At 53.6% G+C, this 13761-nt stretch overlaps 1 protein-coding gene across 1 annotated transcript; it reads right to left on the reverse strand.

Annotated features, from left to right (window-relative positions):
- Nucleotides 1-212: 212 nt before the first annotated feature.
- Nucleotides 213-13468, reverse strand: SDCBP2 (syndecan binding protein 2). The gene is made up of 11 exons (XM_056107857.1): nucleotides 13371-13468; nucleotides 11073-11144; nucleotides 9753-9822; nucleotides 7498-7592; nucleotides 6731-6751; nucleotides 4852-4860; nucleotides 3043-3177; nucleotides 2307-2482; nucleotides 2042-2213; nucleotides 703-794; nucleotides 213-363 (listed from the first exon to the last, which is right to left on the reverse strand). The coding sequence occupies exons 2-11, from the start codon at nucleotides 11124-11126 to the stop codon at nucleotides 309-311; spliced, it is 879 nt and encodes a 292-aa protein (XP_055963832.1). The 5' UTR covers nucleotides 11127-11144; nucleotides 13371-13468; the 3' UTR covers nucleotides 213-308.
- Between the last annotated feature and the right edge of the window lie 293 nt (nucleotides 13469-13761).

A 13761-nucleotide genomic window follows, 5' to 3' on the forward strand; every position in this document is an offset into this window, starting at 1 on the left:
GGAAGCGCATGCGAAGAAAGAGGAAAGGAGAAAGGGAAAACGTTTCACGAGACTCTATTTCTGTTCTTTGGAAATGGAGCTGTTTTTCTGGCTGAGGCAAACTCTTGCCAGGGAGGGGCTGCGCCCACAGTGTGACTGCGGCTGCAGCTGCAGCGTGGCTGTGGCTGGAGTGTGGTTATGGTTCAAGTGTGGCTATGGCTGTGGCTCAGAGCATGGCCGCAGCCTGACCCGACTCCGGCCAGGACCCCGCGGCCTGTTGAGTCCAGCAGGTCGAGCCCCGGCTCCCAGCACGCTGTCCTTCGGGGGGCTCAGACGTCAGGGACAGAGCGGTCCATGGTGTGCTGCAGCAGGGTCGGCGACAGCCTGGGAGAACAAGAGGAAACTGAATACTGAGCGCAGGGCTGCCCGGGCTCCCCACTGCTGAGGAAGGGGAAGGGGAGTGAGGGAGGGAGGGAGAGGAGGAGGAAGAGGAGGAAGAAGAGGAGGTGGAGGAGGAGGATAGGAGGGTATGAAAGAGGGAAGGGAGTGGTGTGAAGTGTGGAGGGAAAGGGGGAATGGAGGGGCTCGGGGGGGACATGGAAAGGTGTGAAGGGGTGTGAAGAGAAGGGCATGGAGGGGCACACATGGAGGGGCACAGAGGGCGAGCATGAAGGGGCCCGAAGGGGGCGGGTACTGAGGGACGCACCAGGGAGGGACGCTCACCTTTTGACCATGTGCTCATAGATGACAGTGGGGATGATGGTCAGGGTCACGACCTGCCCCGTGGCAGCCAAAACCTCTGTAATCTCTTTGTCCTGCAGAGGAGACAAGTGAGGTGTCACCGTGAAGGCTGGGATGACCCTGAGCCCTGACCCCAGCTCCAGGGCGAGGTCACCCCGCCGTGGCACCATGCCCACACCCAGCTCTGGCTGCAAAGCACCAAGGGAAGAGCCGCAGGCTGAGGGTGCAGCATCCTCCCCCGGCCAGCCTGAGCAGAAGGCCTCAGTTTCCATCCTGCTGACCCGACAGCCCGCAGGGAAACGGGGAACCAAGGCTTGGAAGAGTGGGTGTGAACCAGGCGTGATGGCCATGGCAGAGGGCCCCTGGCCCTTGAGACCTAGAGACCCAGAGAACCCCGGCCTGGTCCACGGCTCTTGCTCGGACCTGGGCTGAAACAGGAGAAGTGGTGCTAGACAATGCCTCAACCATCTGAGGCGCTAGACGGGCCCTGGGAGGGATGATCAAGCTCCAGGCTCACAGCATTGGGACAAGCACGGTCCTCGGACACTGCTTGGCAGGAAGTGCCAACAGCCGCCACCAGAAAAAGGAACCGGTGGCCTCCTGGGAAGGAGCCCCCCTCCCCCCATGGTCATGTCCATGAAGGCTGCAGCATAGTGTGCCCTGACCTCACTCCTGCCCCGGAGAGCAGCTGCTCAGAGGCATGGCTGTCCCCCGAGGGCTAAGGATTGTGGGGCCTCTCTAGAGCTTTGTGCCTGGCACCCAGCAAGGGGACGGGGGTGCAGCAGGAAGGAGCTGAGGGCTGGAGCGACAGTACAGCAGGTAGGGCACTGGCCTTGCATGCGCCAAGCCAGGCTCAATCCCGGCACCTCAGGTGGTGCCCTGAGCAGCATCAGGAAAGATCTCTGAGCACAGAGCCAGGAGTAACCCTAAGCTCCAGCCCTCCCCCCCAAAAAAATGTGGTACCCAGAGGAGAGGGAACCACCTCCAACAGCAGCTACACCCCCCTCCCCACCCAAGGCTGTCCTGAGCATCCTCTAGAACCGGTCCTCCAGCTGCTCCTCCTGGCCTCTGGGGCCAGAACCTGCCTCGCTAAAGCCCCCATGAATCTCCCGGGCATCTCCCGAGCACTTCACACCTGCCCACTCCAGCTCTGCATCCCTTTGCTCTGTCCCCAGCCCTCGCTGCACAGGCGCACGAGGGGGGGGGGGGGGGCAAAAGGAGGCTGGGAAGGGGCGGTGGCCACACACACGAACATTTCTCTACCCTGGGCCCCGCCCCCCCCAGACCCTGATTCTGTGTGCAGGGAGGCTGCAGATGCTACCTTCATCCCGATGACGTTCTGCCCGTTCACCTCGCAGAGGTAGTGGTTGGTGAGGAGCCCGTTGCGGGCGGCCGAGCTGCCCTTCACCACCGAGCACACCTTCCCCTTCTTGATGACGAAGCCCAGGTGGCCGGTGCTGTCCCTGTGCGTGGTGACCGTCCGCTGGAAGGGCCTGGCAGAACGGGGACTGTGTGAGTGGGCCTGGGATATGACTGGGGACCCACTCCCCCCCCACCCGCCACTGCCACAGGGGCCGGTTGCTCACCTGTCGCGGACGACCATGACGATCTTCTCAGCGGATGCCTTCTTTATGGCCCGGTGGGCTTTGTCCTTGCTCCACCCAGCACAGTCACGCCCATCGATCTGCAGGATCTGGTCCCCAAAGCGCAGCCCCACCAGGGCCGCGGGTGAGTTGGCCTGGACCAGCTGCACGAAGAGGCCCTGTGGGAAGCCGGACATGGCAGTCAACGCCCTGCCTGCACCCCGTGTCCACACCGTGGCTGGCCTCCCGCTGCCCCCAGTCCCTACAGAAAAACAGCAGCTCTGCCTGGCTCCGAGTTGCCCAGCTTTCCCCGGGAGCAAACACTCCGGGCCCAGGGGCTGGGAAGCCAGTGAATCAAGACCTCGACCTTGGCTGTACCCCTAAACGCTGGCTGCATCGGGGCGGGCAGTGGGTCAACCCATACCCCAACTTCCGCTCTCTACATCCAATGCCTGGAAGCCCTGTGACCTCGGGGACAACAAGCAACGGGGAGACTTGGAGTCACACGAGCCCAAGAGGGTCAGGGGCAGGTCCCAGCTGGGCCCGGAGGACAGCGCTAGCACCTGAGGTCAGGAGCCGGGCTTGAGGGTTGGGACGGACCTTCGCATAGTGTTGGGTGATACGGGTTTGGGCTAGGGGTCAGGGCTCCTGGGCAGTCCAGGGGTGCGGGCGGTGCTAGCCAGGACCTGCCAGGTCTCCGAGGGGCCCCCCTCCCCCCACCCTCACCCCCAAGCCCTACCTGGTCGATGGGCTGCAGTCGCAGCCCCGTCTTGCCCCTCTCATCCTTGCACAGGTGGATCTCGCGCACCCCCGGCTTGATCTCTGCTCGCCGCACGCCCAAACTATTCCCTGACACCGGCGCTACCATCAGGCCCTGGGCCGCCATCTGCAGAGAATCAAGAGGTTCAGCTAAGCCCTGAGGTGGGAAAGGAGGACGGAGTGGTCCCCTGGAGTGACCCAGCCCAAGACCACACACTTCTCCACCCAGTGAGAGGAGAGGTGGCTCCCTGCGGCCACTAGGGGGCGACAGAGCCAAAGTGCCTGAAAGAGAACCTGGAGGAAAATGAAGGGGGCTGAGGGGAGGTACCCTCATTTCCCCAGGCAAAGCGATGTGTGAAGGAGACAGACCCCTTTGGTATCCACTTAAAAATCAGGAGAAAAAAATCTTAGCTCACAGTGAGCCATGGGGAGAAAGTTTGATTTTTTTGTCTGAAAAATAAATGAAGAAAAAAAGAAAAATGTGGGGCTGGAGCAATAGCACAGCGGGTAGGGTGTTTGCCTTGCACACGGCCGACCCGGGTTCAATTCCCAGCATCCCATATGGTCTCCTGAGCACTGCCAGGAGTGATTCCTGAGTGCAAAGCCAGGAGTAACCCTTGAGCATTGCCAGGTGTGACCCAAAAAGAAAAAAGAAAAGAAAAGAATAAAAATGAATAAGCAGGAAGAAAGCAAGGAGGTCCATATGAATCACTCCTGTTAAACACGCATGGGAAGCACTAACTATAAGAAAAGGAAATAGGGACCAGAGCGACAATACAACAGGTAGGGTACTATCCCCGGCATCCCATATGGTCCCCTGAGCACTGCCAGGAGTAATTTCTGAGTGCAGAGCCAGGAGGAACCCCTAAACATCCCTGGGGGTGGCCCAAAAATAAATTAAAATAAAAACAAAAAAGGAAATGAAAGTCATGCAGGTAGAAAAAGGAGCAGGAATTTTTTCTACTTACAAATGATATGACAGTATACTAGAAAATTCCAAGGAAACTACAAACTATTTTCTTCCAAAACCAAAACAAGACAAAAAAATAAACCAACAAAATTATTTAAGACCCCCCAAAATTAAGTTGTTGATTCTATTGAAATAAATTAATGTAGCAAAATAATAATCATAATAAAAGAGCAAGAACAACTCAGCAGAGACAAAAGAATCTCTTCAACAAATGTAGGATGTTTTATATGTATATACGTGTAAAAATGACAAGGCACTGGTAAAAGATCATTTAAAGATCTAAATTATTGAAGAGGTCATTTATACTCTTCAATTTAAAAAGTAGAGTGGAGACTCGAGACATGGCCCAGATGGCAAAGTGCTCGCTTCACATGCTGCTGGCCTGGGTTCTATCCCCAACACTTAAGATGGTCTCATGAGCCTATCAGGAGGGATCCCTGAGCACAGAGCCAGCAGTAAGCCCTGAGCATGACCTGGTGTGGCCCCAAAACCAAATCAAAAAGAAAAGAAGAGAAAAAGCAAAGTCAATGTGTCAATTGTCCCCAAATTGATATACTAACATGTCAATTTTTTATTAAAATCTCTACAAGATGATTTATAGATACAAGCAAGGTTAATCTAAACTTTATGTGAAGAAAAAAAAGAGCTAGAATAAATAAAGCAATTCTGACAACAAAGAGGCAAGTGAGAGCAATCATTCTACAACATTCTGAGATTCATGATAAAGGACAGAATCAAGACAATGTGGTATTGGCAGCCCTCTGGATGGATGGCAGACCCACATCAGAACGGAAAATGCTGAAACAGCCTCACACAAACAGGCCCCTGCTCTCTATAAGAAAAGCAAGCACTTATAAGTGGATAGTCATGGAGAGTATCGTGCTAAGTGAAATGAGTCAGAAAGAGAGGGACATAGATAGACAGAGATATAGAAGGACTACTCATTTGTGAAGTATAAAATAACATAACATGGGACTGACTCCCAAGGACAGTAGACACAAGGGCCAGGAAGATTGCTCCATAGTTGGAAGCCTGCCTTATGAGCTGGGAGAGAAGGCAGCTGGAATAGAAAAGGGATCAATAAGAAAATGATGGTTGGAGGGATTGGTTGGGACGGGAGATGTGTGTTGAAAGTAGATTAAAGACCAAACATGATAGCCTCTCAGTATCTGTACTGCAAACCATAATGCCCAAAAGTATAGAGTATGGACAAAATTGTCTGCCATGGAGGCAGGGGGAGGGTGGGAAAGGTGGAAGTATACTGGGAAGATTGGTGGTGGGGAATGTGCACTGGTGGAGGGATGGGTGTTTGACCATTGTGTGATTGTAACTCACACATGAAAGCTTGTAACTATTTCATGGTGATTCAATAAGGAAAGAAAGAAAGAAAGAAAGAAAGAAAGAAAGAAAGAAAGAAAGAAAGAAAGAAAGAAAGAAAGAGAGAGAGAGAGGGAGGGAGGGAGGGAGGGAGGGAGGGAGGGAAAGAAAGAAAGAAAGAAAGAAAGAAAGAAAGAGAAAGAAATATAGAAAGAAAGAGAGAAAGAAAGAAAGAAAGAAAGAAAGAAAGAAAGAGAGAAAGAGAGAGAAAGAAAGAAAGAAAGAAAGAAAGAAGGAAGGAAGGAAGGAAGGAAAGAAAGAAAGAAAGAAAGAAAGAAAGAAAGAAAGAAAGAAAGAAAGGAAGGCAGGCAAGCACAGGGGCTGGAGTATAGCACAGTGGGTAGAGCACTTGGAGTTGAATGCAGCCAACCCAAGTTTGATCCCCAGCACTCTCTATGGTCTCCCTGAGCCCCTCTAGGAGTGATCCCTGAGTGCAGAGACAGGAGTAAGCCCTGAGCATCATGGTGTGGTTAAAAAAAAAAAATAGAAGAGCAAGAACAACCCGGTGGAGACTAAAGAATCTCTTCAACAAATGGTTGAACATCCACAGGCAGGACTAATCTAAACCTAAACCTAAATTATAACCTAAACCTCATACCTTTTACAAAAATTTATTCACACAAGATTATAAAGTTCAATGTAAACTTGAAATGACAACTGTTTTAGGAGAAAATTACGGGAAATTCTTCAGGACCTAGGGCTTGATGAAAGCCTTATACCAAAGTATGCGCCAGAAAAGAGAAACACTAACCAATGGGCCTCACCGAAGTGTACAACTTTCCTTAACACTGGGAAGAGATATTGGCAAAAACACCGCCCACAAAGAGCTCGCAAATAAACAGCTCTCGAACCTGACTTTAAAAACCAAGCCAGCACCAGAGAGAGAGTCCAAAGGACTCAATCGTATGTTTTTGTTGGGGCTTTTGTTGATTTATTTGGTTTTGTTTGTTTGTTTGTTCTGGAGACACACCCAGTGGTGCTTGGGACTTACTCCTGGCTCTGTGCTCAAGGATCACTACTGGTGTTGCTCTGGGGGACCATATGGGATGCCGGGGATCAAACCTGGGTCAGCCACGTTCAAGGCAAATGCCCTACCTTCTGTAACCCCATAGGCTGAATGCACTGATGCCCTTACTTTTTGGAGCAAAGACGGATTCTATCGATAGATTTAACCAATCTATAAACCAACTTATAAACAGTGTTGACACTGGATTACAGCAGCACCTTCTTTACTTCATGTTTGGGCCTCACAACCTGACTATCAAGGGGATCGTTCTGGAGAAACAGCCCAGAACATCACCCACTCCTCTCCAGCCTCCACCCTCGACACGCTCACAGAATCCTCTTTGCTGTTTTGGCAAGATCGACAGCGACCCTTTGCAACCTCTGCTCAGGGAGAGAGGCTGGAGACCAGGATGCTGACAGATGCACACAGAGGGGCTCACTAGAAGGGGCCCGGGGGGGGGGGGCACATGGTCCACGTGTGAGTATTTGGTGAGAGGTTTATTTCGCTCCCCAAAGTAAGGAGGGCAGAAAGCATTGCTGGGTCATGTGGGGACCTGAGATGGGTGACAAACAGCCAGCCCTTGTGAGAACCTTCAGGCTCAAGCTGGGTCTCACACCCTCCATTGCCAGGCAGCTAAAGGTCAAAGGGCAGGCAGTGACACTTCAACCTCAAAGTCTCAAAGTCTAGGGAAAAACCGTGAACCCCACCCCATGTTTAATGGAATTTCCAGAAGAAAAGTGTCAAAGGCAGGAAGATGGCTCGGAGGACTGCGGAACATGCTGTGTATCTGAGAGACCCAGGCTGGACCCAGGAAGGAAGGAAGAGGGAGGGACAGAGGGAGGGAGGGAAGGATGGAAGGATGGAAGGAGGGATGGAAGGAGGGAAGGAGGGAGGGAGGGAGGGAGGGAGGGAGGGAGGGAGGGAGGGAAATATGCACCAAAATGAAAAGCATCAATAAAAAAACAGCCATGGAGATGCCCAGGAAAGAAATGATTCAGGTCTATTGAAACCGACAGACCAAGACGGAGGAAAACCAGAACAATCCGTGAGCTGTCAGCCAGGAGACCAATACGTACACTGGCACCATCTGGAGTCTGAAGCAGGTTCTGCTGGACTTCTTGGCTGGTGAGGGAAAGACCCATATAATTTTCCAGTTCTGCCAGGTTTGGGTAGAGAACTGATGGGAGCGAAGAAAGAGGAGGCTGTTACTCACGGGCTCGGCCACATCCTCCGGTGCTCAGGCGTTGGCTCATTTTTGTGAGGAACCGGGACTACGTCCATTTATTGCCAGGAACACAGCATGCCCCCGAGTAAGCTACGCTTCTCCCCCAGTGGCCCTCGATGGTGAGGTGGGCCCTCGCCTTAGAAGGTGGGGGGCAGGGCTGGAGCAATAGCACAGTGGGTAGGGCATTTGCCTTGCACGTGACCAACTGGGATTCGATTCCCAGCATCCCACATGGTCCCCAGAGCACCGCCATGAGTAATTCCTGAGTGCAGAGCCTCGAGTAACCCCTGAGCATCGCCAGGTGTGACCCAAAAAGAAAAAAAAGAAGGTGGGGGCCACAGAGACGTCCGGGGTGTCTGAGCCTGTCAGCCCCCGCACCCCCAGCACTGCTGAGTGAGGAGAGGAGAGGGATGGCCACAGAGACAAGTCACAAAGTGGCATGCCCTGATCTCTAGAGCCTCTGGCCCCCCACACTGCACCCTGCAAGCCCCCAGCTCCGCCAGGCCCAAGCACGAGCCGCCAGGCCCACACTGGTGAGCGAAGTACCAGTGAGGGAACTCATGGGTTTCCGCCCCGTCTGCATCGGGCAGAACCGTTTCTCGGTGTCCACAACCATTTCTCTGTGTTGGGGACCCTGGCCTGAGCAGGGCCTGGGACACCCCAGGAGAAAGAAAAAAGTCTGAGTCCCAGGTAAGGGGGTTGCCTTTCTCCACAGCTTTCTGGGGATACCGAGTCCCCTCCCCACACACACACACTCTGGGGTTCAGGTGAGACTACGGGTGACTGACACTGGCACTGCGGCCCCGAGCATGTGTGCTCTCCGCAGGTTTCACCCCAGGACTGCGAAACGAAAACACAGTGGCAAGGATAGAGGGTGGTTTGCTCCCCTAGGGCCTGTGTCAAGATTTCCCCAACCACTCTAAGGCCATCTTGGGGGACCTCAAAGATGGGGGGGTCAAGTCAGGGTGGTTGGTGGTCACTCAGCTCAGTGGGTCCCTAAGGGTGGAGTGGAATGTGTATGAACACCCCCCCCCACACACACACACACACGTACACGTCGGCAGCCACGAGGCAGCCCTGAGACGGGTAGGAAACAGGCTGTGTCCTCAGGGTCTGAACCCTCGATCCCCAATTCATGCCCTACAACTGGGATCCTCTCAAGAGACCATCTAAGTCCCAACAAGGCTGACTGGCAGAGAGAGGGGGGTCATGGAATAAATGTTCAGATTTTCCCAAAATTGGTGAAGGCTGGAGTGATAGTACAGGGTGATAGTACAGCGGGAAGGACGCTCACCTTACATGCGGCCAACCCAGGTTTGATTCCCAGAATCCCATCGGGTCCCCTGAGCACCACCAGGACTGATTCCTGAGTACAGAGCCAGGAGTGACCCCTGGGTATCGCTGGGTATGGCCCCCACTAAAAACAACCAAGTTAGCGAAACCCTCAACCCCATAAACTTGGAGGTGGGGCCTCTGAGAAGGTCATTTAGGTTACATGAGACCCTCGGGGTGGGGCTCTGGGCTTATAGAACCTGCGTCCTTACGGGAAAGACACGGAATGCACACTGTCTCCCTGCACCCCACTTCCGGGCGTGTGAGGGTGCGAGGGGGGGGAGGCCAGGAGAGACATCACCAGCCACCACCTTCAGCCAGACCACGAGCTCTGCAGCGTGAGACACACCTGTGGCCTCAGCCCATTGAGCAGACAGATCCGTGGGGTTCTGGCCCCTTCTTTCTGTGACAGGAGCTCCCTGGCACTCCTCAGCTGTCCTCCACTCTCAGCCTGGCAGGGAGCCTGGCAGGTGGGCGTGACATTCTGATCCTGGGGTCACAGGAGCTGGGGTCTCCCGAAAGGGGTTGGCATACGGATGTGGACCAGCGCCCACCACTGACATCAGAGAGGGACCCTCTGTGCTGGTACCAGACAGGCATGGGGATTAGGCAGAGAGGGAGGGGGGACAGCTTGGACCTGGGGGGAGAGAGGACCCCACCAAATCAGCCAGGCTTTGGATGGAAGTGGGATGGGAGTTGCCTCCTCGTGGCCCCGGAGTCCCAGAGCCCTCCAGGGTGGCCCCTCAGGGCCAAGGTCAGAGCACCCCACCCCCTACTCACCTGGAGCCTGGAAAGTAGCTGTTCCCTGGATCAGCAGGGCAGGAGTCGGGGGCTTGGCTCTGGCCTGGGCCTAGGAAAGATGGGCATGAAGGTCAGGACTGTGGGACCCTTGGAGCCTGGGGGTCCCGGAGGTGGGGAGTGGGACTGAATGGGAGCTGTCCATGAGACTTCGAGGTCATATTTACACGTGACCTCTAGTAGAGACCCTGGTGGAGGGGGTTGGGTGTTTTGGTGGTGGAATAACTTTGTACACCTCAAGCAAAAACGTTCACACTGTTGTAAACTATGGCCTTTACCTCAATAATAATTAAATTTAATTAATTAAAAATAAACAAATATGGGGGGGGCTGGAGTGATAGCACAGCAGGTAGGGCGTTTGCCTTGCATGAGGTCAACCCGGGTTCAATTCCCAGCATCCCATATGGTCCCTTGAGCACCATCAGGGGTAATTCCTGAGTGCAGAGCCAGGAGTAACCCCTGTGCATCTCCGGGTGTGACCCCAATAAAATAAAAAATATATATATGGCCTCTGCAGATGTCCATATTCCTTTGTAGGGAAGGCAGGGGATCTTGGGCCATACCCAGCTGTGCTCAGGGACTAATGCTGACTCTGCTCAGGAGTAACCCTCCTGAGCACTTGCGGGGAGTCAAACCTCATGCAAGGCCCCTCTACTGTCTCTCCAATTTAATGTCCACACTTTTTCTTTTTTTTTTTTTTGTGACACATCCAGCACCTAACGTTGCACAGGAGTTTCTCCTGGCTCTACACTCAGGAAATACTCCTGGAGGTGCTCAGGAGACCATATGAGGTGTGGTGGGATTGAATCTGGGTTGGCCGCGTACAAGGCAAATGCTCTCCCCACTGTACCATCACTCCAGCCCCATGATGTTTATACTCCTGAGGGGCAGTTTGTACATAGGCCATAACCCACCGAATGTCAGAGTCGATTTCATAATCGAGAGAGGCAGCACATGGACTGGTAACCTCACAACTAAGTTCTCAGGTGGATAAAGTCCTAAATTCTCAGAACCCACTGAGGCCACTGGTGGGTGGAAGGAGAAAGGGATTTTAGGGGACTAAGCAGGCTGAGCACCAGGACCAAGGGTTCACTCTGCAAACCGCCCTACCCCGTGGGGACTCTCAGTCCCCTGGGCAGAGTGAGCCTGGCTTTCTCCATCCCATGGCTTAGCGTCTGGATACCTTGTTCAAGGGCAGGGGGATAGGTTATGATGGGGGGAAGCTGATGGCCCAGGGCGGCACTCCACCCCCAGCTCCTTTCAAGACTGGGCTCCCTTAGTTACCCCGGCCTGGAGGCTTACCTGGATGGCCTGGTCCACCTTCAGATCCTCCAGAGATGGGTACAACACAGCCATGGCTGCTCCTCAGGATGCCTAAGGGGCACAGGGGGTAAGGAGAGGTGAGTGCCAAGAGGAAGCAGAGGGGCCACCTCCTGTCCCCGTGTGCCACTCTGAACCTCAGGAGAAAGATCACAGAAAGGTGTTAGAGCCCCCCGCCCCATCCTTCCTCTGGGTTCCACACTGCAGGTCTGCATCGGCCTTGTCCACCTTTTCTCTGTGGCTGGCCCTGGCCTGATTACACCTTCTCTGGGTCCCACCCACACCACTTGTTGACTGTGGGCAGGAATTCCCAGGCCTCTTCGCAATTCAGGATAAGGAGCCGGCCGCCTGCCAGCAGACACTCTGTCTCCTTCATTCACAGCCTACTGGCGGGTCAGGGTCTCTGGCCTGTGTAGGGCTCGCTGGCCACTCCGCTCCACACAGCTTCCTCCTCTGGACTGTGGGCTTTCAAATGGAATGCCACGTTTTCGGTTGTGCGGTTGTTTTTCACAGGCTCTGGGAGTTGCCCCACCTTTGACCATGGGTGTTGGTGACTTTTACTGCTTCTGCTGCCAGTCATTGCTCAGTGTACATGATTGATGTTTTCATTCAAATCAAGTTTTCTTTAAACATTTGAATGAGGGACCCGAGCCATAATTCAGTGGGGTGGGGTGCTTGCCTGGCACAAGGCCCCCCTGGGTTTGATCCCAGGCATCCCGTGTGGTCCCCGGAGCACCACTAGGAGTAATCTCTGAATGTAGAGCCAGGAGCAACCCCTGAGCATGGCCAGATGCAGCCAAATTGCAAAACCAAAAATTAATGGTTTAAATAAAACATCACTAATAAAATTAAGGGTGGGGTTTGGAGCAACAGCACAGCAGGAGGGCTTTTGCCTTGCACGTGGATGACCCGGATTCAATCCCCAGCATCCCATATGGTTCCCTGAGCACCCCCAGGAGTAATTCCTGAGTGCATGAGCCAGGAGTAACCCCTGAGCATCGCTAGGTGTGACCCAGAAAGCCAAAAAAATTTTTTTAAGTGAAAAAAACATAAAATGTGCTTTCTCACACTGGATCCCACTTCACAAGGTCAGGGACGGTGTCCTGTTTGCCAAAATATGCCTCCCCACCACCAAAGTGCATTGTTGATGTAATGCTGAGAGAGTATGGCTGCCCTCGGGCACGTGGATGCTGGCAAAATGACCTGACTGAAACATCAGCGTTTTCAAGGAACCAAGCGCATGGACATGTCTGGATGGCATGAAACAGATGAAGAACTCTGCGGGGAGTTAGGAAACAGAGAGCTCAGACCTAGACCTCAGCTCATCCTAGCATACAGACCTCCCAGAGCCAGAGTGATAGCACAGCAGGTAGGGCATTTGCCTTGCGTGCGACCACCCCAGGTTTGATCCTCTGCACCCCATATGATCCCCCAAGCTCACCAGAAGTGATTCCTGAGCACAGAGCCAGGATTCACCCCTGAACATCACCAGGTGTGACCCCAAAGCCAAAAAAATAAAATAAATAAAAAGTAAGCTGGGGGCCGGAGCGATAGCACAGTGGGTATTTGCCTTGCACGCGACCGACCTGGGTTCAATCCCCGGTATCCCATATGGTCCCCCAAGCACCGCCAGGAGTGAGTCCTGAGTGCAGAGCCAGGAATGACCCCTGAGCATCGCTGGGTATGACCCAAAAAGCAAAAAAAAAAAAAAAAAAAGCTGACTGCTGACCTGCGTGCTTTCTGATGTACTGCCCTGTCTGTGTTTATTTCCTATTTTTATTATTGCTATTATTATTATTATTGTTGTTGTTGTTGTTATTATTTGGGGCCACACTGGGCAGTGGTCAGGGCACTCCTGGTTCTGCACTCAGGCATCACACCTGGCAGAGCTCAGGGCACTAATACGGGGTTCCAGGGATGGACCCCAGGTCTGCTGCGTGGAAGGCAAGGGCCCTACCAGCCGTACTATCACTCTGGCCTTTTATCCTGTTTTTTAAAAATAAAAATCCGGTGGATTATTTCCCATTCTAATATACAGTGTAATATTCGGAAATGCATCTCGGACTTGAGTACAGGGTGCCTTGACCAATCCCTAGTTAAAATCCCAGGAGCACCGCCAGGGGTCACTCCCGAGCACAGGAGTAAGCCCTGAGCCAGGAACAGCCCCAGAGCAGAGCCGGGTGTGGCCCAGCCCTCCACCCGCCTCTCGGGTTGGGAAGGGGAAGTCACACTTTGTTTTGTTCAGCGTTTGGAAAAATCGCTGTCCGCCCTTCTCAGCACCTGCGTCACGGAACACCCGGTGTGTGTGCACGGGGATGCGTCCTCCGAGAATCCACACCTGGGTCCCCGAGCAGCCTTTGACTCAGGGTGCCCAGTGCAACGTGTTGGCAAAGTGCCGCTCCATCTCGTCTTGCACTAGACCCAAATGTGCTCTTTTAAGTTCGGCACAACGACAGGCGCGACTGGGAACAATCCAGTCTGTGCTTTTACAAAGCCAGATGCACCTTCTTTGATTAAAAACCCTTTCACTGCTTTATAACACGGACAGCCGCTCTCCCCAGGAACCGCTGCTGGGGAACCCTCCTCTGGACACCTAGCTGTCCACTTGCTGGTGAGCTGAAATTCCCTGCACCGGGGCGTGGGGGCAAGTCGCGTGGGTCCCAGGGCCTGT

Source organism: Sorex fumeus, unplaced genomic scaffold (genome assembly GCF_029834395.1).
Source record: "Sorex fumeus unplaced genomic scaffold, SorFum_2.1 ptg000178l, whole genome shotgun sequence".
Lineage (NCBI taxonomy): Eukaryota > Metazoa > Chordata > Mammalia > Eulipotyphla > Soricidae > Sorex > Sorex fumeus.

What these genes read in the sequence shown, in the direction of transcription:
- SDCBP2 (XM_056107857.1), bottom strand. Translation starts at nt 11,126, where the DNA reads ATGGCTGTGTTGTACCCATCTCTGGAGGATCTGAAGGTGGACCAGGCC. An exon ending in AGGTGGACCAGGCCATCCAG is followed by an intron (nt 9,823 to 11,072) that starts GTAAGCCTCCAG and finishes CATCTTTCCTAG; the next exon opens with GCCCAGGCCAGAGCCAAGCC. An exon ending in AGCTACTTTCCAGGCTCCAG is followed by an intron (nt 7,593 to 9,752) that starts GTGAGTAGGGGG and finishes CGCTCCCATCAG; the next exon opens with TTCTCTACCCAAACCTGGCA.